This window comes from Haematobia irritans, chromosome 4, assembly GCF_050003625.1.
Source record: "Haematobia irritans isolate KBUSLIRL chromosome 4, ASM5000362v1, whole genome shotgun sequence".
Taxonomy (NCBI): Eukaryota; Metazoa; Arthropoda; class Insecta; order Diptera; family Muscidae; genus Haematobia; species Haematobia irritans.
In genome coordinates this window covers 222,562,871-222,589,137 of record NC_134400.1, presented here as the reverse complement: position 1 = coordinate 222,589,137, position 26,267 = coordinate 222,562,871, and the positions used below count along the sequence as shown (strand labels likewise).

Below are 26,267 nucleotides of genomic sequence, written 5' to 3'. Positions count from 1 at the left end.
TTAAAAAATTTTACAAAACAAAAATGGTTCTAAGTACTTTATTATCTTAAAACATGAATATGCAACGTATATAACTTAGAATATAAATTTGTATTACCACCACGGTTGCCACAGTTGGTAGAATTCTACCCAAATTAGTAACCTTTTTTGTTAAATCTCTATAAAAATAAAATTTTGAAAAAAGTTTATATAAACAAATTTTTGTGAGAAGTTTTTCTATAGAAATAAAATTTTGACAATAAATTCTATAGAAATAAAATTTTGAGAAAAAATTCCACAGAAATAAAATTTTGAGAACATTTTTTATAGAAATAATATTTTGAAAAAAATTTCTATAGAAATACAATTTTGACAAAATGTTCTATAGAAATGAAATGTTGACAAAATTTTCTACAGGAATAAAGCTTACCACACATTATTAAAGATCAAGCCCTGCCGGCTTCTTATTTCCTCCTCTAGAGCCACCAAAATGTAAAAATTATTACAAATTATGTTGAGCGAAAATGTCCTACATTGTGGCCCTGCGTCCCTACAAGACGCTAAATATTAGAAAAACCCTACATATAGGGAATTTCCCCTTAGCAACACTGGCTGTGTTGATATTGCACCTACGGAGTTAGTATGCCACTAATATTGAGCCCATTATTAAAAAAGAGAAAATAGTTAAATTAGTGTGGGTAATAAATCAAAATTTGTAAAAATCGAGCAATATTCTTATGTAAAGGCTCTTTACGTATAAATACGATCGTCTAGTACATCAAAATTTGAAATTTGAGTAACATTGTTTAATAAATAAGAGTATTATGGCCAAATTTGGGAAAATAGAGCGATGCATATATATGGAAGCTATATCTAAATCTGAACCAAATTGCATAATATTTTGCGGGTTTGATTAATACCACAAAAGGTTACCTTGTGCAAGATTTGAGTAAGATCAGTTAAGAAATGAGGCCTGTATGGTCAAACATAAGGTTATTAGGGGCGAATTTTTCAAAATCGGGTGATACATATATGGGAGCTATATCTACATCTGAATCGATTTCGATGAAATTTTGCACATATAGTTAGTACTATAGAGGACTGAATCTAGCAAACTTTTAGTAAGATCGGTTAATAAATAAGGGTTCTATGGCCAAATTTGGGAAAATCGGGCTATACATATATATGGGAGCTATATCTAAATCTGAACCGATTTCGATGATTTTTTGCACATATAGTAAGTGCTATAGAAGACTACATTTAGCCAAATTTGGGTCAGATCGGTTGATAAATAAGGGTTTTGTGGCCAAATTTGGGAAAATCGGGCGATACATATATATGGGAGCTATATCTAAATCTGAACCGATTTGGATGAAATTTTGAAGGGCGATGGAAAAGATTACCTTTTGCCAAATTTGGTGACGATGCGTTTGCAAAAACGCGCAACGTGACCCCATTTGTCGAAATCGGGCGATACATATATATGGGAGCTATATCTAAATTTGATCCGATTTCTTCCAAATTCAATAGCGTTCGTCCTTGTGCCCAAAAAACTCCCTGTACAAAATTTCATCAAAATCGGTTAATAATTGCGACCGGAATCCTGTGAACAACAAATACATGGACAGACAGACGGACGGACGGACGGACACCAAGCGCTAGATCGACTCAGGAGGTGATTCTGAGTCGATCAGTATATATTTTATGGGGTCTAAAATCAATATTTCTGGTAGGCACATTTTTTGGCCGATCAAACTTATTATACCCAAACCACTATGTGGTTTAGTGTATAAAAAGCAAGGTAGTGACCGGCTCTATAAAGAACTGGACTTTTTCTAGAGGACTTGCATACATAAACGATCAAAACTCTATTGAAAACATAATGTGGATATTTAGAGCGCGATGTAGAGTTCTACAGCTCAATGGAAATATGTATGGAGCTAGTGACCGCGAGCAACTTTGCAATATTTGAAATTTACAGGAGCGAGAATCAACAATACATTATGTAGGCACATGTCCTGGTTTTAAAGAATATCGTACTGCATGTTTTCAGAAACACACATTAAACGAGTCAGAATTAATTTTTATTTTAAATGGCGAAGGCTGCGATAACTGGAGCAATTTAATCAAATATTTGAAAACTACATGGAAATATAAACAATTTCTAGTAAATAGTGAGAACCTTTAAATAAAATCACTTGGAGGCAGACGTTTTTTTATAAAACATTGTCTAAACTAAAATTTTTCTTTTTTTTTGTTATAAAGTTATGTAAGAAATTTAGTACATTAAGATACAACATTTTGTAAACAAATACCTTTATTCAATAAAAAGAAACAACTAACTAACTAACAAAAAATCTAGCCTTTCCTCCATGTTGTCTCTCATATTGTATACTTACTTTCACGTTCTCCTAGAATTGCCTCAAATCCCTTTCCCTCTACACTTCCATCGCTATGGAATGTGATCTCTAAGGAACCTGGTCCCAGGGTAGAGATAGGTATCGTGTAATTAGTAATGTTGCCACATATTTCGTAAGAGCTCTGTAAAATACAAAATCTGCAGTAACAATCATGTTAAAGTCTCACTGTACGATTTTTGTCTTACATATAGGTCTTTGATGATTATATAGTCCAAACATTTGCCCGTAGTTTGGGAGGGATTTTGTATATCGGCAAAATTGAAATGGATACGCCTTCGCATTTTGAATCCGAAACGCCAAGTGCAGTGAACATTTGGTGGATAGTTGGTCATATTTATATTTTGAGGGAAAGCCAAAACAAATTTCTGAAAATGTCGATATTAAAGAAGCTATCTCAATTTTAGATGAGATATGACCAATGCAATCTTACCTCATCCTCCTCCAAAACTTTCTCCATTAATGCACCACAAATACTTTTCTCCATTGTTAAGACAATCTCAAAACTATATTGACCCAATTGTCGGGCCGTAAATTTCAAAGAGGCATCTCCATATGAAGAGACGTAGGATGTATTTGTGCCAGAACAAAATTTTCCCATGGAAGTTTCGCTTATAATAGCACTATCGAACAGTTCCATGGTGTTGCAAATGTTCTCAGAACATTGGGCTAGGGGATTTCGTGTACACGCCTTGGTCTCATTGTTGATTTGCATTTTTTTCATATCGACACGTATGCGATAGCCTTTGGGGGCATTGAGATGATAGATACACATATACTCTTGTCCAGCCTCGATTTTAAAGTTTCGTGCCAGATGAACGGGGGAGTTTCCATCGGTGAGGAAGATACGCTCATTGCAATTGGGTAAGAAAATTATGGTAGCTTGAAAACCTTTGCCTGAATTGGAGAAATCAGAAACGGAATTAATCACCGCTTGATGGTGATCTACGCTGACAGTTGGAGGATTAGCGGTGAGGTTGCCAGAAAGCTTCTTGATGAGTTTTTCTGTCTGTATGGCACTACCCGCATAAATGCTGACATGGTCATAGGTCTTCTCCATATCAAAGTATTTGAAGCGTATGACTATGGAGTGGTCGTTCGGGGCCGTGACATACCAAACACAATTCATGTCATCAGCATATTTGTCCAGAATCTCATGTTTCTGCGGCCATATAGTCGTGTACGAGGTTGTAACATTGCCACCGCATGTGTCGAAGCTGAACTCAAGCGAATACGTTAAAGAAGCATGGGAGTCCAGATGAAGTCTCAAGTACTGATAAGATCTCTCCTCAAACTCATCCTCACAATGTTTTCTGCCCTCTTCCTCTTCTCCCTGGGCATTACGTCGATATACGGTAAAACCGAACCGGCAATCGTATTGCAGGTTTACAAATACGTAGGCTGAAGTTTGTATCCCTCTGACGTTGATTAGCTTGCGACTATCATTTGACTGGAAAACATAATCACATTGGACACGCTGGCCACGCCAGCCAAATGGCGCTGGGGTGACAATTCTCCGAGTTTCAGATGTTACATTGAACACAGCCGAACAGTACTTGCCAACAAAGAATGAAAAGCCATCGGCAGTTACATTCTCATTGGTGCGAAATATAACCTGCATACGGTAGGAAGAGGAGTTGTGAGTAGGCGGGAAATGGCGTCCACAATAGCGAGCATCCGGTATCCAAAGACCATCCTCATCGTGTTGAATTTCCAAGTAATCCTTGGTACAATTTGGTGAATCTTCCAAGAAGAAACGACCAAAGAAGTGCACTTGTGGATAATATCCAGGTTGAGTATTGAAAATCCAGGAACATTCGATGTTATTTTCATAGGTCTCCTTAGTAATTTCTACCATGCTAGTACCTTGAATAATTTTGGTCTCACTACCACAGGTGACAGTCTTAACAGCTTGCATAGAAAATTGGGTCTTCGTGTTACTGTAATTGGCAGCTTGGTAGGCTATGTATGTGATGGTATTTTGGAATGTGTAATCATCCAGAGCTCCATAGTTATCTTTGCATATTCTCTTTTCATTCTCATCGCCCATCGTCCATCGACTTTCCCTCACGACCATGAATTCCCGTTCACAGGAATCGCTAAATGTGAAATTCCCCCTCAGTTTGTATTCCAGATCTCTACGACCTGAGAAGAACGGCTTTAGAACAAACCAAACACACAAAATAGGACCATAGTTGGTGTCTGTTACTGCAGGTTGTTCAATGTGGAAGTTATTGCTCAGAGTAAATTTACCCCCACAGGAGTGGCGTTTATATGTCATTGTAAGCTTTCTTATGCGATCGGTATTTGTCTGAATTATTTGCCAGGATCCTGAGGTTTGGGATAGTGGTTGAAGTTTTTGTGTTACATTCTCCCGATAATTAATGACAACGAAATTATCGCGGAATGTCAATGGAGAAAATATTTGCATAGTCCTGTTGGGATGGAATGTGGTGAAGGTACTGATATTGAACACCAAAGTTTCACCATCGTTTGATTTAATCTGAGATCGGCAAAAGTAATTTTGGCTAAACGGAGGCTGCCAATCTTGTATATCAATACTGCCATCTCCATCCTCAGGACCTATATTAGGTGGGCAAAATGATGTCTCGTTTGAGTAGTAACGTGCTCTGATACTCATCATGGGAGCTGAAACAGTGGGAAGAGACACTGCCACCAGCATGGTGTTATCAGTCGATTTTATCGTAGATGTTGGATCGAAGTTATTGGCATCGAATGTAGTGATGGTCGAGAGCATCTCATGGTCATTGTAAATCGTGAAAAGTGTAGTTCGTCTATAAAAAGAAAAACAAAGCGTAATTCATGGATCAAATATGCGAATATAGCAGGGCTATTCAAAGAAGTGTATGGAAATACTTCGGATGCACACTATTTCTCCTGAAAACTAACTGATCACGAAATGTCATTGCTAAAAGCAATGAGTCGCTGACTAGGATAAATGATGTGACAGGCCAAAGGGATGGTCGAGAAGCGTAGGGTATTAACATTAGAGATTTCATTGGCCGTGAGGACATGACAAGTTTTTCACCATTTTACTCGTCGACACATGATGGAATATTTCAATGGACTGCTATATAAGGGGGACAGTTAGAACATTTGGGATGATAGGCGAGTAGACTGATACAAGGAACATAAGTCATTATCCCAGAATAATAACGGAAATGGTGGGAGTAGCAGTTGATACAGAAGTAATCGATGGTGTTACCATGACAGCTAATTAAGGGCGTTTTCGATTCGCAAAAAATATGTTGCCTTGGTGTTACACTACTTTTTCCCTAATTGACATTTCGGCCAAATGATAGTGTAATTCTAAAGTTATTATTAATTTATAATATTGTGAGGTATAAAGTATCCAAAATCTATGACAGTGTCCTTGATATCTTGCAATCAATTTCGAGAATGTTGGACCATTTTTCCCAATCGAAATCACCATAAGAGTCTCTTATGTCCTGATATTGGAATCGCAGAAAAATGGTATCAGATATGTATGCGATGATAGTAGGACGAATGTTCCCTCTTAGTGTCGTAAAATTGGACACTATTATTAACATAGGTGTGACTCATCTTGGTATATCCATATGTGTAGATCCAGGATTCCAGGATCACGTGCAGCGATCATATTTTTTTACCATTTATTTAGACCAATGTACAAAAGCCTTTTTGTATTGTAAAGTGTTTATGCAATAGTGTATTTATGCTGATAAATTACGCGATAGGTCTGATGAGAATCTTGCGATATTAGTTCGTGCGCAGCATCGAGACCAATTTTTCAAGTACTTGAGAAACATTGTCTTGAAATTCATACACGAAAATACAGTACTTACCCCGTACCATTTGTTGACTTAAAATCATCCATATTCAAAAACTCCAAGCGAATCCTTAAGCCTTTGGTAACTTTGATTCTCCAACGGCAATGCATAGGGAAATATGTTCTTGTAGGGAGGTGCATAGTCAAGTGTCCAGAATCGCCAGTTATGTCTTGCATACAGGTGCCACTCAGAAAATTATATTTGATGGAAAAACCATGGTGTTGGGTATTCTTGGCGAAGGTATGGAATCTCACTATGGTCTTACTGACATCCAAATCTATTTGAGTGCCTTTTGTAGTATTGCCGTAGACATATGAAGGTGGTATGACTACATTGTCCATCCCAGATATGGGTATAATTTCCAAATAGTCTTGAGACTTGGGGTGGTTGACATCAAAGGGCAGATCCATGTCTTGAATAATTAAGCGAATCTTTCGTTCAACAGGCAATGAAATGACATAATCACACTGACTAAACGATGGATAAGCACCCGTATGTGGATAGCCTGGTGACATTATGGAACCACTATTGCTGTTGTATGACCCCCCACATTTTACAATGGATATTTTGGCCTTAAAACCCATTCTTGGTTCTGCAATATCGGTCAAATAGCGCATGTAGAGAATATTTTGCGTTGTCGTCATGGGATCGGGTTTGTGGCAGAATTTCCCCATTTTTCGACCTAAAGAAGTTCCGCCGTCCACTAACTCTATGAATTCCCGATCACAAAATTTTGTATTCATATCAAATCTTTCTATAAATTCCACCTTTATAAGTTCACCCACTGGAGCCAATACCCTCCACTCGCATTCAGTGTGTGGTTGTGGTACATTCGGATAATTCGGCGAGCTTATGTTAATAGTGGATGCTTCAGGAATCAAACGAAATTCTTCATTGCAATCGGAAAATTCACGGTAAGTGATATTCCATGGCTTAGGTGGGATACGGGGTACAGATTGGGAAGAGTATCTAATGGTGGCATAGTTCGAGGTTGAATTCATCTGCATTTGTCTAACGTGTGGAGGATTACAAATCTTGCCGGGACCCAAAAGTGGAGCATGCAAATCGAGACCATCATATACCACAACGTAGGTCATACAATCTTCAATGTTTCCAGTACTGACTGTTTCATAGTCGAATTGCAGCAGTATTCTTCTGCCTGGTTTCACAGTAATATGCCACACACATTCATTTGCAAAACGAAAAGTGCGTCCATCGATGACGCCCACAGACTGGGTTATATTAGAACCGCATCTTGGGATAATAAACACTCTAAAGCCAGTTTTATTCACAGCAGAATCTGATACAAAATTAAACTTAAGATTTGGCGTTCCATGAATGTCACGGAATGGGCGCTTTTTCGGTATATCGCATAGTTTTTCCACTTGATGCCAGTGCATCATGTCCGTTGAGGTGGAGATTTTCAAGTAGTCGAACGAACATTGAACACTTGCTTCGAGAATTACCTCCACAAGGTAGGCAACTAAATGAAAGTGTGGATCAGCTGATTGAATGATCCAATCACAAGATAGATTTGGTTCATATCCATTAGGATAATTGGGAGAAAGAATAGTCATTGTAGTATTACTTGCGAGCATCTTTTCTGTATGACAGTTAGATGTCGTCGTATTTGTGAGCATTGGGCTGGAATCAGTTATGTTCCATTTAATGGAAAAGTAAGCGTGTTTTTCAGGATTTGTCTTAAAGAAGACAACATTTGAACTGGAAATGAAGCGAAAAGGTGATGGAAATATCGGTATTCCTAATGCAGATTCATCAAAACCATCATAAAGCTGGGGAGAGAGGCAATAATTAAAAATTTAATTCATCCAAGTAACTTTTCAATCAACATATCAATCATATAAACTAATTTAAACAATTAACTTTTCACTTGAATCAATTAAACTCCGAATATTTACATTTTATCTCATTTAGTCATTAATACTATAATTTTCACGACCCAAATCCCAATTTGATCAACAATTAAGTGATTTAAGCATAAAAACTTTTCTGAGTACCTTCAATCCCTCCATGTATTGGTTGAAATGGAGAGCTATGAATTTTCCTCTTTCAATTAGAATACGCCAGGCAAATGGTTCATCCTCCATCCGAAGAAGAGATACTGGTGGTGAATCTATACTCCCATAGGTCTTATTTACAATTTCGTTTAGATGAGCTAGGGTAAAAAGTGATATTTATTTTGAAATATAACATTGTTTTTCGTTAAAATTACGATGTTTGATAGTTTTTATGAGCAACTTTCGTAGTTTTAATAAAATATATATGAAGAAGAAGAAGATTGTTTCGTAAAACTAAAGAGAAGATAATTCCTTCGGTGTACAGTCATCTACTTACCATAGTTCCATTTCAATTTAAAACCTTTACCCGTACTCTCCTGCGAGCTATGGAATCGTATCCACAATGATTCGAACGATAACAGGGGTTCCTCTGGTATTTGATTGCCACAAAAAACACCCAGAAGTTTGCTGCGAGACGATGCCCTTATCTCCAAGTAATCTTCATTACAGTGGTCACTTTTTGGTAGATCAAGTTCTTCTATGTCTATTTGAAGAGTATTTCCCATAGCTACATTTATTACCCAGGTGCAATCCACATTCGATGGATATGAGGTTGGGTAGTAGGGTGATACCAATGTACCACGACCCATCTTTAGATTGCCTCCACATGAATGTTGGACTGTCGAGAATGTGGCTTTGAAATTAATATGGCTTGCTAAAAGTTTCAACGAGGATGTCTCAAATGTCATATGATTTTGTGGCATTTCACACATAAATATCGGTTCATCTCCTCTCTTTTGGGCGATATCATAGTTCTTCACATACTGAAAAATTGAAATGAATTGGCTTGATGAAAAGATAGGACTCAAAAATGTCTTCGTGGTCTTATCGCCTTAGCTGCCGTAAGATTCAGCAGAAAATAGGGTTGAGAATGTTATATGTTCTTAATGTGCCGGTCAGACCATAAGTTTATACGGACGGAATGTCTGTCTTTTTACAGAATCTTACAGTTTTGTCGAACGCTAAAAATTGTCGGAGGTAAGTAAAATATCGATAAATGTGTCATCGATCCCATTAATACGATGCAGTATCGTTTATGACTTCGAACATAACATATAGTGTGGCCAATATCTGGGATATGTTCGACACGAGCACTGTCGTCCGGATAAACTTGTATTTTTGGACGGAGCATAAGAAAAATGGGCTTAATCTAAATAATCGGACAAAGCAAGTCATTAAATAAACCCATGTCGAAGTGGTGAGGCTTAAGGAGGGGATTTAGTGCTTAGGAAGGAGAAGTTTTGCTTGAACTACAAAGTCATCCCATAAAATTTTTATGGACATGCAATCGAAGTGCTTACGACCTTATACTAAATATATTGATGATTGGTTCAATTTTATTGCAAAAATTTTGTTTAGGAATTTTATGTATATCTCTCACAGGTCCACTTACCCCTAAACCACGATCTGTGCAGGAACTATTTTCGGGACAAAAACAGTCCCATTCCAATATATTGATATTTATTACGCTTCCTGTAAATAAAATCAATTTTTTTGTTTTAATATTCACAAAAAATATATTTGGTTATAAAGATAATTATTTAATAACTATTACCAACTTGATTGGTAATATTAATTGTTTCAATTATTTCTGGTCTGATTAAAAAAATTCAGAACAAGGACCCCTATATACCATATATGGCAAAAATGTTTGTAAGACCAAAACAACCCTGCATTTTAAATTTCAGTTAAAGCTGATAAAAATTACGGCATCTATGTGCTCATGATGTCAATTCAGGAAATCGGGCTATATTGGGATTATATTGGAATATAGACCCATAAAAACTATATTTGGAGTTTATTTTTGGATATTTATATAAGATATACACCATTTATGAATTTAAAATACGTCTCGATTTAAAATTTCAATTAAATCGAATATGAATATCGGCTTCTACACACAAAGAAAATTTCATTAGAATTGAGCCAACGAATTTTTTCATTGACATTTTTCATTAATACAAAGGTACTGTTCATTAATGGCTTGAGCTATTATAGGGCTGTTTTCTTTTAGCACTGGATGCAACATTTATATGGACTATCCAGAACGTCGTTGCACTGGTGTTCTATCCAGAACATCTCATCAGTGCAAGTCGCGCCGGTGTTGCCAGATTGTATTTTGATAAAGTGACGCTTCTTCGATTCACAATAGCAATTTATTGTGAATAATTTATCGAAAAACACATGAAATTCAAAGTGGTAAAGTGTCGTAAATAATCGCAGCAGTAAATATTTATTACTATTAGGGCATTTTATACATTATAAATGCAAGATTTCACTTCTTTTCTGTGATTGTTTTAAAACAGCTGATGGCAGTGTTGCATATTTTTGGAGATGTCCTGGATAAACGAGTACTCTGTTTTCTTTTAGTCCTTAACGGCTTAGCATATCCAGTGCTAAAAGAAAACAGCCCTATTTATATGGACTATCCAGAACATCGTTGCATTGGTGTTCTATCCAGAACATCTCATCAGTGCAAGTCGCGCCGGTGTTGCCAGATTGTATTTTGATAAAGTGACGCTTCTTCGATTCACAATAGCAATTTATTGTGAATAATTGATCGAAAAACACATGAAATTCAAAGTGGTAAAGTGTCGTAAATAATCGCAGCAGTAAATATTTATTACTATTAGAGCATTTTATACATTATAAATGCAAGATTTCACTTCTTTTCTGTGATTGTGTTAAAACAGCTGATGGCAGTGTTGCATATTTTTGGAGATGTCCTGGAAAAACGATTACTCTTTTATTCCTTCACGGCTTAGGGTATACAGTGCTAAAAGAAAACAGCCCTTATGTTAACGAAAAGATTCATTCAAATTGGGACGTAATATATGAAAACCTTAACCGATAAAGCCCATCCTCTAACATGACCAACTTGTAGACAGAAAAAGAGTATGTGGCAAATTTTAGAACTTTACTCTGATGCAATGGTTAGCAGGGCCGCAATGGTACAAAGGTTAGCATGGCCGCCTTGTAACATATGCTAACCATGCAACCAAATACCATTTTTTTTTGGATTATCCTCTCAAAAATTCTGGTGACATTTCTGGGTGTTTCAAAGCTTCTCTAAGTGGTTTCACTACAATGTTAAACGCCGTTCGGACTCGACTATAAAAAGGAGGTCCCTGGTCATTGAGCTTAACATATCGGGGTGCCACTATACCAAAATAATGGATTTAATTAATAGAGAGGTTAAGTAATAGATATAACAGATATTTATTATAATTAAGCAAATGATTTGACTGATTTGAAATTAATAGTTCATTTGCAACCCTATTTGGTGTCATTCAATCTGCTGATTCATTCAATTTCCAGCACCTACTAAAAACTAATTTGGTACACAATAATAATAATTGCAAAAAATATTCTTTGCCTTTACTTGAAACAATTATCTAGTTGATGGAAGTTGTTGAAATAAAAACTATTTTAGTGAATTTAAGTTGAATGATTGATTCAATTGATGCCAATGAAATATTAATTGGATTAATTAATTTCATCATCCAATAAATTTATTTGAATCAATTCATTTTTAACTCAATTTTCTTGTATGCATGGAATCGCTTTAACTATAACACAAAACAACCAAATGCTTACCCTCAGGTATCGAGAAAGTCCATACGCAATATTCACCAGTATTTGCCACAAGTAGACCCGAATCCGTTTCAATCTTGCCGCCACATAGTTTTGTGAAAGCCATAGAGAATCGCCCACCCACCATCGAGGCCTCTGTCATATAATTAATTGTCGTCCTATTCCCCTTCAGCATTATAAAATGTTTCTCCGAGTCACAAATCTGCAGCCTATCAATTACCTCGGCGCCTCCATATTTGGTGATATTTAAAAAATTCTTTGTACAGTCCCCCTCCGCGGCCATTTGCAAGGTCTTAAAGTAAACAAGCATACCCATGGCATCTGGGACTATAACATCCCATGTACAATTCTGGGCTTGTGTTGTATTCTGAGGATAATTGGGAGATGATATGGAACTATAGTGACTTCTCACAAGGCCGCCACACGATGCCTCTTTGGTACTGTAGACGGCACGAAAGTACTTGGGATTTATATAAGATCCACATTTGTAGTATATGTAAAGGTGATTGCTAGAGGAGATCACTGTGTTCGGAGTCCCCGGAGTTGAACATTGCATCATTAGTCTGACTTTGGAATCTTTTCCGTCCCTTACTATCAATGCATTTGTGACGCAGAGGGGATTATCTACATCCATATGGAATTCGACAAGGGTGAATACTATTTGCTTGCCAGCAGGAACTTCAATGTACCATTCGCATTCCATATCCACACTGTAGGGGTAGTTGGGAGATTTTATCGACCCAAATTCCTTGGTGAGTATTTCTCCACATCCGACACGAGCATATTCGGCGTGGAATCCATTTTTGCCCTTGATATAGTCAGTAACGAAATGTATGACCATACGATTACCTTCGGTTACTATGGGCTCGGGTAGGTTGGAACATAGTCGTTGTTTTTTCAATATGTCATCATTTTTCATATCCACAATTTCCACATAGTCAAATGCGCACTCATCCACATCTGTGGAGATCTCTAAGCTGAAGTGGGAAAATGCCAATTGAATTTTGTTATTGGTTCTAGCCTTTATGTCCCATTTACAATTTAACATCTCAGGATATGGTTCGGGGAAATTGGGCGACTCTATTATGCCCTGCATATGATCCAAAGTCATTTGGCAGTTGGTTTCGTAGTCCATTACAAATTCAGGTGTATCCTTGGAGTAATCGCCCATTTTGTATACGATCAAAAGTTGATTGCCACTGGAGGTCACTTCCAGTTCATATAGTGGAGCCTCAGAGGAACAGTCGAGATGTATTAAAGACTGCGACGATGAACCGCCATCATAGATTTGAAGGCGTTTATTGCGACACAGGTTTAGAATATCTGTAGATGCTGTAACCTTAAGGCGTATAGATGATCCTGGGACAACATTGATGTGCCAGTCACAAACTATATTGGAAGGATCTGTTAAGGAAGTTGTCTCCTCTTCTCGGTGTGGTGTATGTATTGATCCCTTGTACGAAGTTAATTTTCCTCCACAGCCTGTTTCGGTTTGTTGCCATGTTAAATGAAAGCCTTTGTCCTCCACCGAACTGTCAGATGTAAATCTCAAATACAAGCTGTTGCCAAACGAAGGAATTCGCCTTGGAATTTGATCTCCACCATAGCGTCCAATTAGAGGAGAATTGTAGAATTTACCATTTCTATTAAACAAATAAAGAACGCAGATAATTAATCAATTATCTCAATCTATACCAGCATAACTACACTGATAAAAATATTGACCTAATATGGAAAGTAAAATTTAAGTCACGCAATTTACACAATATTAAGAGCACATTTCTTTAAAATAAATGTTTTTTTTATTTGAAAAATTTTCTGTTTTCCGCTTAGGACACGATTCTTTGAGATTCGCGTCCCTCTGTCAGAGTCGCATGTGTTTGAAGTCAAGCAAATTTTTCATAAAGTAAAGAAAAATGTTATTGATTTAAAGAAATAATCTTTACATTAATCTTGACTTTAAGTGGTATATTGAATCTTTGGAAAGCTTCAAATATATGCTGTCTTATACTAAAGATTTTGCATTTTTGGTTTAATTTTTTTTTGAACTATTTATAATTTTATATTTTTTTTTATTATAAACTATTTGTTATAGTTTGGATTTTAAACCGAAATTTATGTGTACACGCAAAGAAAAAACGTTTGGAAAACGTGTACCGAAAACGTGTTTCTTTTGTTAGAGTTTTTTGAATTGCTTCGAAAATTTTAAACTTTTATCGCCAAAAAAATTCGTTTGTCACAAAATTTTTATTTTTTTTTATAAAAAAAGTTATTTTTGAAACAACAACACAGTCCATTTCGTTTATATCAAACACTGTTGATTTCTGACTTTAGGTCTTTAATAAGACACATTTTACAGTTCAAGATTTAATATAGTACAATGTAATGTTGACCATTTTTTCGGAATCTTCCGAACATATCTGGAATATATGTAAAAAACAAAAACAAAAAAAAAACTTTGGTCGAAGCAGGGATCGAACCCACGACCCTTGGCATGCAAGTCGGACGTACACTCATAGAAAAAAGTCTGCTAAAAACAGCAGTCGGTGTCTGCTGTTATATTTTTGTACTTCAGGGCCAAATGAACAACAATTTATAAAATTTTTAGGTTATAAATTTTTCCCCAAAGAATATTTAAGAACCAAAAGTAGTTTTTGGTTTATTTTTGCACTGTAATATACTTACAAGCTCCTAAATACGATCAGCAAACATTTTGTTTGCTGTTATGCCTCAACACGATAAATATTAAGATTTTTGGTCAAATACTACAGATATTCATAATATATTGTTTTAATTATGTTAGGGTAGCTCCAAAGTTGGCATTTTTATTTGTTTTAGCCAAAATAAAACACTTTTTAGTGTAATCGAGCTTCAAAAATAGCAGGAAATGTTTGCTATTTCAGCAAACAGTGACTGCTGTCCCTTTTTCAGCAGACTTTCTGCTGTTTTAGCAGACTTTTCTGCTGTCCCTACTAACAAATTTCTTTGGGTGTAGAAATCACTGCTCCACGGTGCCCAACTAAATGTATTTTTCTGTTAAATAAACTTTGTTTATTCGGTTCGTGGGTGCCGCAAGCTATGCTATATAAATATAAATTATATGGATAATTATCTATTGATGACCATAACAGGTACATAGCTCAGTGGTTAGTGTGTTGGCTTACAAAGTGCATGGTCCGCGGTTCGATTCTCCGTCCAGGCGAAAGGTAAAAAAAATTTTAAAAATTTATAAAATCGTATAATTTCTTCTACATTGTTGGTATTACAGGAAAAGGTGTTAAGAACTAAAAAACCTCATGGATGTGGGAAAGATTTGAGGGAAAATGCAATTAGCAAGAAAACAATGTTTTTTTTTGAGTTAGTCTTTATGAAATTGTTTTTACATCCTGGAAAAGAATAAACGTTTATCAAAAAAAGTATATACTTTTCTTCCAAATACACTTCCTTACAGCGAAAAGCAAATGAGAAACGAACTTTGTTTGTCTAAAATTTCGTTTGGGAGGAAAGAATTATTTTTTTGCGTGTACAAAAACATGTTTGTTAATATATTACAAAAAGAAAAAAATCTATAGATCAAGTCTATATACTAATTTTAATTTTGTAGGACCTTGATTTAAAAAAAAAAATAACTCCCTAAAACTGTCCTTATTTTAAAGAAGCCGAATCTTTGGCTCGGAATACCAAAATCCTTAAGGAAGGGTCATAATCTTTGGATTCAAGTAAACTTTTTTTGAGTATATCTGGACCTTTTCCATGAACCTATTTGAACATACATATCAACTTTTATAAATCCGTTAAATCACCAAAAATCGTAGTGCTAATTCAAATCAAATATTTTGAGTTAGGACAATTCAGTACACCCTCAAAAAAAATCGCTTCTCTAACATATGTTCCAAACATATTTTGCAGGAATCACATATATTATTGGATACTGCCGAAACATTAATATGTTTGTTTTATGTGAACATATTATATGTTTGGAAGCATTTTGAGCCCAAAAATATTATATGCTTGGAAGAATTTTCCCCAAAGAAGATTGTCCTCATTCCCTCATATAATTTTCACTTCCACGAAATTTTTTAGTTCTTGGCACCTTTTTGTGTAATACACATAATGTTGAAGAAATTATTCAATTTTTAAAATTTTTTAAATTTTACCTTTCTCCTGGACGGAGGACCATACAGTTTGTAAGCCGACACACTATTCACTGGGTTACGTAGCTGTTATGGTCTCCTGTAGACAATTATCGTTATAAGTTTATATAGCATAGTTTCCGAAACAACATACAAGCGGTTTCACAGAAATTGCTCCCTTTTGATTCTCTCGCTGTGTTATGTTGATATCTTTCGTCAACCCTCCCGGTTTACATCTCTATTTCTTTCTCTATACTCTCTCTCTCTCTCTCTGTCGCTCTCTAAATAAAATATCACAACATATATATGTCTACTCGAAATTTGTAAATTTATATATGTTTACATTCACACATATTACTTTTATGAAACATTCATGCCCCAAACATAATATATTCTAACATATTAACATATGTGTCCCAAACATTTAGTGTTAGTTTAGGAACATTAAATGTTTGCACTTAAATATATTGTGTTTAAAAATTGTGCCCGAAACACATTTTGTTTATATCGGAACATATGAAAAACATATTTTTCTAACAGTGTATGAAATACCGATAGTGATGAAGAACATAGGTTAGGTGACAGCCCGATGTATCAGCCTCACTAAGACTTCCCAGTCCATGGTGATACCACAGTGGTGAACTTCTCTCTTATCGCTGAGTGCTGCCCGATTCCATGTTAAGCTCAATAACAAGGGACATCTTTTTTTATGGCCGAGTCCGAAGGGCGTTCCACATTGAAGTGAAACCATTTAGAGAAGCTTTGAAACACTCAGAAACGTCACCAGCGTTACCGCTGAAAAATGTTTGGTGTGCGGTCGAAGCAGGAATTGAACCCACGACGGTTCAAGGCGGGCATGCTAACAATTGCACCACGGTGGCTCGCTAGACATGAAGGACATAAAAATGGACTGCACTTTGGACATAAATGTTCTTCAAATATGTTTATGAGTTCCTTAAGAACTTTGGTCAGCCTACAATGGGCTAGAGGTGTACACGTGACACGAAATTGTCGTGACTCACGAACATTTTCGTGATTCGTGCGTGAGTCACGCTCATGACAACAGCGTGAGTGTGCGTGAGCGTGATAACAAACCAAAATGTTGTGAGTGAGCGTGAGTCACGAAAATAATATCTTCGCGAGTGTGCGTGAGTAACGAATTACACTCACGAAAATATTCCTTCTCACGAACCTAAAACGCTTAAGAGTTAAATTCAATTACAATTTTAGTGATAGCTGGGATTTTAAGAGTTTAATAACACTCTCGATTTTAATAATGCTCATGTTCGGTAAGGTAAATTAATCATAAAATTATTCGTGAGTCTCGATATTTTTCGTGAGTCACGATATTTTTCGTGAGTCACGGTATTATTCGTGAGTCACGACGTTTTCGTGCTTGAGTGTGCGTGAGTACAAAATTTCTTTTCGTGAGTGTGCGTGAGTCCTACCAAAAAATATCGTGCGTGAGTACGATTTTTCAGTCGTGAGTGTGCGTGAGTAAACTATTACTCTCGTGCACAACTCTACACTGGGCTACAGATACGTCTCGATCTTTTCCTACTACCATTTTGGTAGCTATCTTCGGCAAAGAAGCGTAGTACTTATTTTACTAGTGGTAATAATCCAAATGACGTGCATTGGGATGAATGTGTATTAGAAGGCAGACTTTTTACCCTATAATATTTGTGAAACCCTGAAATGCAAAGTATTCCATTAACAACCTCTTCATGTACAATTATGTTGCAAAGTTTCAGGCAACTCAAGTGGGTTAATGGCATCGAGTAGCTTTCTCTTTTCTTCTATCATGCGCCTCTTCCACAGCTACTATCAGTGTTGCCAGTATTGGGGATTTTTCCCCAAATCGGGGATATTTTTTCGTGGACGGGGACAACATTTTTGAGTTGGGGACTTGGGGATTTAATGGGGAATTTCCACAAATTTGGGGATTTTTGTGGGGAATTTTCGAAATCTGTTCAGTATAATAATTAAGATTCAGAATGGTAGTTTATATGAAATTCTTTACTTTTACATGCTTAAAAAAGGCTTAAAGAAGTACATAGAATCTCCAAAATATAAAAACTCCTCCTCTTTATTCCACTGCATTTATATGGGCTTCCAAAAGCTACTTTACTCTGTTTCTCAAGACATTTTTTACTATTGCGAAATTATTTCTTCGTACATCGCTGATTAGGAAAATATATCCCATACATATAGACTAGAGTTCATATCAGGACAACAACGCTTTTTGATCGATCACCCAATTTTATTTCTTGACTAACTAGAACTAAGTTTTGATTCACATGTTGGCAGTACTCCCATTTTTATTTATCGAGTAATTAGAAAATGATTTGAATAAGAAAAAAATTCGATGACTCTTTATACCAATAATTAGCTCTGATGAGGGCTTGTATCGGTTGATATTTTGAGCACCCGTCTCCTGGTTTTGTGTTTTGATATCTTCATCTTTTTGTAACTCGCAAACTGTTATAACGAACATTGCGTATTTTTCCAGTTTTTGTTTTTTACGGATTTTATACAGCCGAGTCTATTCCTTTACTTCTTCCAAAAAACTTGCTAAAAATGTATTGGGGATTTTTGTGGGGAATTTTAAATTAAATTGGGGATTTTTGGGGATGAAAGCGTTCCATTTTGGGGGACAAGATCTCGGAAAATAATGGCAACACTGGCTACTATCATAAACACGGCACGTTTTTCGCCTTTAACTCAATTCAATACAATTACAGTTCAAAATTTGTATTAAAATAAAACAGATGAAGAAAAACAGCTGACTCCAAATTATTTCTCCCTTGTTAGTCCTATTCCCAATTTTTTAGAATAGGAGGATTTTATTCCCGGGGAAAATGAATTCCCAGGGAAGAAATTCCCCAGGGAATATTCTGAATTGGGCTATAACTGGTACAAAAATTTTTTGCCATTTCAATCAATAAAAATTATATCACGCAATATAAAAATATGAGAATTTGAACTTCGTCTCAGTCACCTTGTCTGTGTTTTACCTTATTTCCAATATATCTGACCAATCTGATTCAAGGGTAAAGTTTTGAATGGTCAGTTCTATCTTTTTGCCAAGAGGTGCAGTGATTGTCCAAACACACTCCAAGTTAGCGCTATAAGGGCTAGGCCAATTGGGACTATGTATGCTGCCATATAACCAAGTAAAATTGCCACCACAATCTGCATTAATGGAAATTAATAATAAGAACTAAAATCTCTCTTCTATATCTGCATACCAAGGGAACTGTTGTGGAATTCATAGTTTCCATAAAATAAATACACATTTGAATCCACCGCCGCTTGATTGGGGTCCACCAACACTGTCAATAAATTGTAGTTAAATGTCTCATTGATTTTCACATTTGGCAAGGTATTACTGAAAAAAAGAAAAATTATCTCTTTTCAATTCGTCCATCATGGTCACATTAGGTCGCTTACTTCTTTAATAAATAATGCATTCCATCCGAAGAATTTCCATATATCAGAAGGCATGGCTGTGGAACACGAGCCATATAGTTTAAATTTAATTCTATCACATTTCCTTCAGGAGCTTCAAAAATATATTTGCAATTACTTTTACTGCCAAAATTCCGGAATGTTCCCTTCTTCCGAGTGTACACTCCACCACAATGGGTTTCAATAAAGCGGTATTCCAATCGAAAACCTCGAGCACCTGCTCTGTTTTTTCCACCATGTAATACCAATGTCATTTTATTGAGTTCTGAATATAACTCCATAGGTGAGGCTTTGTAAAAGCGTCGTTTTTCCGAATAGGATAAATGAACCTATGGAAAATAAATGTAGAAATGAAAACGTCTAGAGATATATCAGCAGGGGATTCTCACATCGAGGTAGGATTGAGATTCACTTTCGGTTGGGATTCGGGAATCGTCATCCATGGTATTCGTTTGGTTTCCATTCTCTCCACTAAGTGAGATATCTGTGATATTTATTCCGATGAAATGCTCTTCGGGACCATATATATGATAAGTGCAGGTAATATCATTGGGATATGCTTTCGGATAGTTGGGCGATGATATGACGTTATCATCAGGATCCGAAAAGGTGAACTCACATACTAAAGAGTACCAAAAAAATAATAAGAGCAATATTTCAAAAAATAGGACTGAGTAATTTTAGTGAGCTCGAAATAAGGGGCATCTACTCTGCCTAAACCCGCATCAAACATGTTGTACTCCAATATTTAATATTTGGGTGAGGTGAGGTAAAGCTTTTGAGACAAAAATTAGATACTTAATAATCTCTACCCGACCAAATTAAACAAAAAAATCGTACACGTCTTAACGTTTCGTGTAAATTTTCGACAAATGAAAAATCAGTTAAATCCAGAAATCGTATCTGTTTGATGCGTATCATCATTGTGTCTAACTTCAGGACCATTACGGAAATAGAGGCGGACAAAGCTTAGCCACCTTAAAGTTTCACCCTAATCAATAGAAACTTCGAACAAATACTCAATCTACCTCGACTATATTTGGCCTTGAAAGAAGGTTTTGACTTGGTCCCGTCTAGTTTATTCATATATCGAATGAGCATAAAATTCGATGATGAGATAACTGGGGCAGGGCTTTTGCCCCCACAGCTTGTCAAGAGATTTGCATCTTCATCGGTTTTTCCATCGTATATCTGAAATTTAAAGCAATGGAAAATATAACTATTACCGGTGTATATGTTCCCCTGGGGGGGGGGGGGGGGGGGGGGGGCTATTACCTCGATTATGTTGAACAAACAATTATCCGTAGTGAAAATATTCTCGCTTAGAAACTCCCAACGTATTTGGGTATTTGGCGGTTGCTGTATGAGGTACAGACATAAGGGTGAATTACTTGGGCCGATTATTATTCCCGTGGCTTCAGTGAATATTCCACCGCAATGAAGCATGGAAGACTCCACTTCATAGTGCAACTGAAAAGAACTGTCAGAGCCAAAGGCATCAGTGTGAAAATGTAGTTTGAGTTGATTCGTGGATGTCCTTATGGGTTCCGGTGATGTACTCTCACAATACTCCTTCAAAAGCAAGTCGGCATCGTAGATCTAGAGAAGGAGGAGACATAAGGAGTTGGCTAAGTAAAATTCTCTTATTTTCAGGTCTACCTTAAATGAATCGCCTGTGCAATTGGCTGTTGATCCCGTGGTGATATCAAAGATCCTTAAAACAAAGCGATAACCATATGGAGCCGATAGCTTCCATTCACAATCTCTATGGGCAGGCATTTTTCCAGGGAATCCTGGAGATCGCAGTATTCCTTCATCGCCAACGTCTAGCTCTCGATCATCGCCACACACATGGGGCTGGGATTTCCATGTCATATGGAAGCCAGGACGGTTGGTGGTATTATCCGAGCGGAACCAAAAGAATAACTGATGCTGGGATGATAAAATTGTTCCTCCCAATGGTAAGTTCTTGCCACAAAATCTACCAATCAATTGCGAAGCCAGTGAGACACCATCGTGTATTTGCAACCAATCACGACTACATTCGGCATCTTCCTCCAGGTCAAATGATGTGAAAGTTAAATTCAAAATCTGCGAAGGTAAAGTTCGAATAATCCAGGCACACCTCTCGTCTGGTGCATACTCGGTTGCGCCATTTGTTGGATACGACAACTCTCCAGTTGGCTTCCGTTGAACGGTGGCACAAACGCTGCGTAAGATTTCGCAACGTTTTCCCGTACTGCCTCGTTGGCAGGAACATTTGAAGAGTTTATTTGAAAGGGGTTTGCAGGAAGCTCCATTTTCACAGGGGTTTGGATGGCAACCATCAGCGGTTTCACACAAAGCTCCCGAATAACCACTTGGACATAGACAGCTGGTTCCTCGGCCCGTTACCAAGCAAGTACCATTATTCTGTATCGAAAAGGAAATAAGGCTTAGTGAGCCGGGTATCTTAAGTTAATATTTACCTGGCATATGTGTTGTTCACATGAATTGGAAATTGGCGTGCTATGACATCCAGTTGGTCCGAAACCATGACCGAACATACCATGAGGGCAGGTACAGGTGGCCACATTGGAAATATACTCACATTGGGCTTGTGGATGACAAATTTCCTCTCTATTGCATGAATTCGATTGGGCCAGTTCACAAGAATGGCCATCACCGATCCAACCTAGGGGACATCTACCGCAATGAAAGGAACCCTTAAAGAAATATGCATGAATATTGAGAGAGTTATGGCCTCTTAGAGTTTCGTTTTACCTCTGTATTAATACATCGAACTTTCGGTTGTAGGCTGCAACCACCATTATTAATGGAACATTCATCCACATCAATGCATGTTACACCATTACCACTATATCCAATGGGACATGGACCACACTTGAAGCTACCCGGAAGATTAATACACTCAACATGGCATGGGTTACGTGATGACTCGCATTCATCAACATCGATATCGCATATTAAACTGGCACTAGAATTCGTTGGCGCCGTTGCATTTTTAGTCCATCCTTGATCACAAATACAAGTGTATCCTTGATGATTATTGGCTGGAACACAAACTCCATGACCACACAGACTTTCGGAGGATTGTTGCATGCAAATGGTACTGCGTAGACGACAATGGGTTCCAGAGAAACCCTTAGGGCAGGTACATCTATAATTGGAGGGAATCCATATCCGATATATTCAGAATAGGGCCAAATTTCCTTAATGGTCGATAATGGTGTCCTCAATTACTTGTATTTCGTTGGCGAGTCTTCATTTCATTTCACAGAAAAAGATATGAATACCTTAAATATGTTTATTATTGTCGCAGCCATCTTATTTTCTCTCAAATATCTGATTTCGGAATGCATGTGTATAATGCGAGAAAAAAACGATATTTTTGCCATCAAAATTTTCCATTCTTCCCGTGATACACTAACTATTAAAACATGTTTAAGGTGATCAAATTACTTCTCTGTCTTACATTCAGTGTCATTTATAAATGCGTGAAATCCCTGATCATATTCTTGCAGATTATTTCAATATTTTTGATGTGTTTACCTGTAACTTCCTGGAGTATTGATGCAAATGGCATTATTTTGACATCCCAAATCGGTTCCGGCCCATAAATAGCATTCGTCAATATCTTCCTCACAAGTCTTACCCTATATAAAAATAAAGTTGATGTTTCCAAATGTTGTAAATTATTTACTTAAGTAAATTGAAGGTGGCCTCTCGACCAGAGAATGAAGCCACCGAATCTCGCTGGCAATTTTAACCACAGTTGAAAAAATTCCCAATAATTATAGTTTCCTTAGAAACAGAAGACAAACTTCACATTGTTTTTAGAATTAATCTTCTATCGTAACTAATTCATTTCCCCTTACATTATTTATTTAATCGAGCAAATTAGGGTCATATATAGTTAATATAGTATTATTACAACACAATGATGAACTATCACATGAATGAATGAGTTACTCCTTGATTTATTTTCGGTTTTCGTTTCCCAAAAAAAACGTGGATTTTCGGGTAAACCGAAAACAGCGTATGGGATGAGAGAGGGACTTTTCCTTTGGCGGACGTTTTGAAAATATATTTTAAAGTTTCTCATATAGAGAAAAGATCATAGAACTTTTCATTGGAGCCCATGGTAGGCATTATCATTTCCCTGATTTGAAGTAATTTCAAATAAAAATTAATGGGATCAATTGATTTTAAAATATTTTTCTTTGTATTACACTTTAACAGAAGGAGCAGAAAGAACAGGTATAACAGCGATTATATGACGTTTTCAGAGAATACTTGTTAGGTTGAAATTTCCCTGGAATGGGGAGGCCGAATCGAAGGGTGCTTCGGTATTTATAGGCTAATGTTTTTCTATTGCCCTTATTTGGATCCCAACCACCCTTTTATTCACTACTCCACAAATGTATACTTACCTTCCATCCGTCGGTGCATTCACAATGATACCCCTTGTAGACATCATAACATGTTCCACCATTTTTACAAGGATTTGTCTCTTGAGCGCACTCATCTATAGCCAAATTCTGTTGTAACGACTTGATTCGAGCATTCAAACGACGTAAACGGCCCATAATTCTATTGATTACTGGCGATTTTACCACAAATTCCGATCGATTGTAATACGAAGATAATTTCTCTGACAAATTATCAATTTCGTTACGAAGATTATTCATTTCTACTTCAAGATCCTTTGGTGTGGTTGTGCGAATTTCTGATGTATCCTTCTGACTCTTATCCAATTTTCGTTGGCGTATTTTATCCATGATATTGATATTGTTAATAAGTAGACTGGATCCATGTGATAGACGTAGATGGATATCCTGATTGTGGGCTGCTTCCAGGATCAGATCTCCTTTTTGTGAAAACATTTTTGGTTGCCTATCATACTCTGAGGCAAGGACACATTTGAATGTTAGCACAATAATCACACGATACAGATTTAAGAAGGACATTTCGCTTAGTTAATTTTCACTATATTGTCCTTTTTTGTTCTTTGATATCCTTTCGTGGTGATATACACCTACATTTATATTAATTAGCACTTTAAACAATTTTTCCTTTTGGTCACTCTATTCACACAGTTTATTGTCAATGAAATACGTTCGATTTGCAATCCGTTACGGCACTTAAAGCGCTTTGCTCAAATGCAACCATATTTGTAGAAAAGGGGGCGTAAAAATTTCCAAGCAATTTTTATGCAAAAAAAAAAAAAAAAAAACTCATACAAAAACTTAATTATGCATTTTTATCGGAAACTTTTCTGGGGCAACCGGCACGAGACTTACACCGCAAGTACAACAACCTTTGATGAGCAGATGGTTTTGCATCAGTATTATCTGCCAAAGCAGTGTCATTGCATTCTCTGACCATTACTAGGCCGCAATTATGGGTTTTGTAATAATTTATCACTATGTTATTTCGTCTATGACAGAGATAATAGCCGAATAATGGTTGGGTTAGGTGGCAGCCCGATGTATCAGGCTCACTTAGACTATTCAGTCCATTGTGATACCACGTTGGTGAACTTCTCTCTTATCAATGAGTGCTGCCCGATTCCATGTTAAGCTCAATGACAAGGGACCTCATTTTTATAGACGAGTCCGAACGGCGTTCAACATTGCAGTGAAACCACTTAGAGAAGCTTTGACTCCCTCAGAAATATCACCAGCATTACTGAGGTGGAATAATCCGCCGCTGAAAAATTTTTTGGTGTATGCAAGGCGGTCATGCTAACCATTGCACCACGGTGGCTCCCGAAGGATATGTGTTCTTAACACAAAATATGAAATGTGGGGAGAAGACTAACTGTTGCGTCACATGAAATGCAGAGGGGATCCTACAAGGAAGTTTGTTTTTCACATTGCGGTGTAAATAATATATGTTTGGTACTCACATTTTTAGCACAAGATTTTAAGTGTATCTTGCAAATTTGCGTCCCTCTGTAAAAGTTGTATGGCCTTGAACTAATGCAAACTTTCTTTAAAGTAACGAAAAACATTTTGAATTTAAAGAAATCGTCTATAAATTAACTGATATATTGATTTTTTAGATTTCAGATAAAAACGCTTCAAATAATAAAAGTTAAGAAGTTTCAACTCGAAATAATGATCATACAAAAAAATATACTCATGGATTAGGCAATTTTGAACCACTAGTACAAGAAAAGGGTTTAACCCTTTCACATACATTGCCAAAAGGCTTGAATTCAATACAGTTTTAGAACGGAATATATCATTTAATTAGTGCTATTTTCTTTTAGCACGGGATACCCTAAGAAGTCACCGACTAAAAGAAAACAGGGTAATCGTTTCTCCAGGACATGTAACACTGCCATCAGCTGTTTAACAACAATCACAGAAAACATGTGAAATCGTACATTTTTAATGTATGAAATGCTCAAATACTCGTAGTAATAAATATATACTGCTGTGTGTCACTTTGATTTTCATGTTATTCGATAAATTAGTCACAATAAATTGCTATTGTGAATCTAAAAATATTCACTTTATCAAAATGCAATCTGGCGACACCGATGCGACTTGCACTGATGTGATGTTCTGGATAGAACACGAGCGACGAAAACAGCCCTATTCTTTAGATGTGTAATTTTATTTCCTGTAGAACATAACATAACACGAAAATCGACCAACTCCTAAATGGTATTTGGGTATAAAGTGCTTGTAATAAAGGTTGTAAAGATTCCATCGTGGACATCGTATGGTCTTCCGAAGGTATACAAACAGTATG

The 26,267-nt window shown here is 36.6% G+C and overlaps 1 protein-coding gene across 1 annotated transcript in view; it reads right to left on the bottom strand.

Moving 5' to 3' along the window:
- LOC142235125 (cubilin homolog) overlaps positions 1-24,626 on the bottom strand; it is a 33,713-nt gene extending 9,087 nt beyond the window's left edge. Inside the window, exons 1-19 of the mRNA XM_075306380.1 lie at positions 23,936-24,626; positions 23,055-23,158; positions 22,266-22,662; positions 21,971-22,207; positions 21,162-21,914; positions 20,778-21,101; positions 20,531-20,693; positions 19,892-20,124; positions 19,485-19,831; positions 19,283-19,422; positions 19,049-19,226; positions 11,902-13,541; positions 9,698-9,777; positions 8,582-9,068; positions 8,245-8,402; positions 6,242-8,019; positions 2,830-5,191; positions 2,585-2,764; positions 2,379-2,520 (exon numbers count right to left, since the gene is read on the bottom strand). Of these exons, the coding sequence (XP_075162495.1) occupies positions 2,379-2,520; positions 2,585-2,764; positions 2,830-5,191; positions 6,242-8,019; positions 8,245-8,402; positions 8,582-9,068; positions 9,698-9,777; positions 11,902-13,541; positions 19,049-19,226; positions 19,283-19,422; positions 19,485-19,831; positions 19,892-20,124; positions 20,531-20,693; positions 20,778-21,101; positions 21,162-21,914; positions 21,971-22,207; positions 22,266-22,662; positions 23,055-23,158; positions 23,936-24,472 (10,240 nt within the window). The 5' untranslated portion in view covers positions 24,473-24,626. The remainder of the gene's footprint in view (positions 1-2,378; positions 2,521-2,584; positions 2,765-2,829; positions 5,192-6,241; positions 8,020-8,244; positions 8,403-8,581; positions 9,069-9,697; positions 9,778-11,901; positions 13,542-19,048; positions 19,227-19,282; positions 19,423-19,484; positions 19,832-19,891; positions 20,125-20,530; positions 20,694-20,777; positions 21,102-21,161; positions 21,915-21,970; positions 22,208-22,265; positions 22,663-23,054; positions 23,159-23,935) is intronic.
- Positions 24,627-26,267: the final 1,641 nt, after the last annotated feature.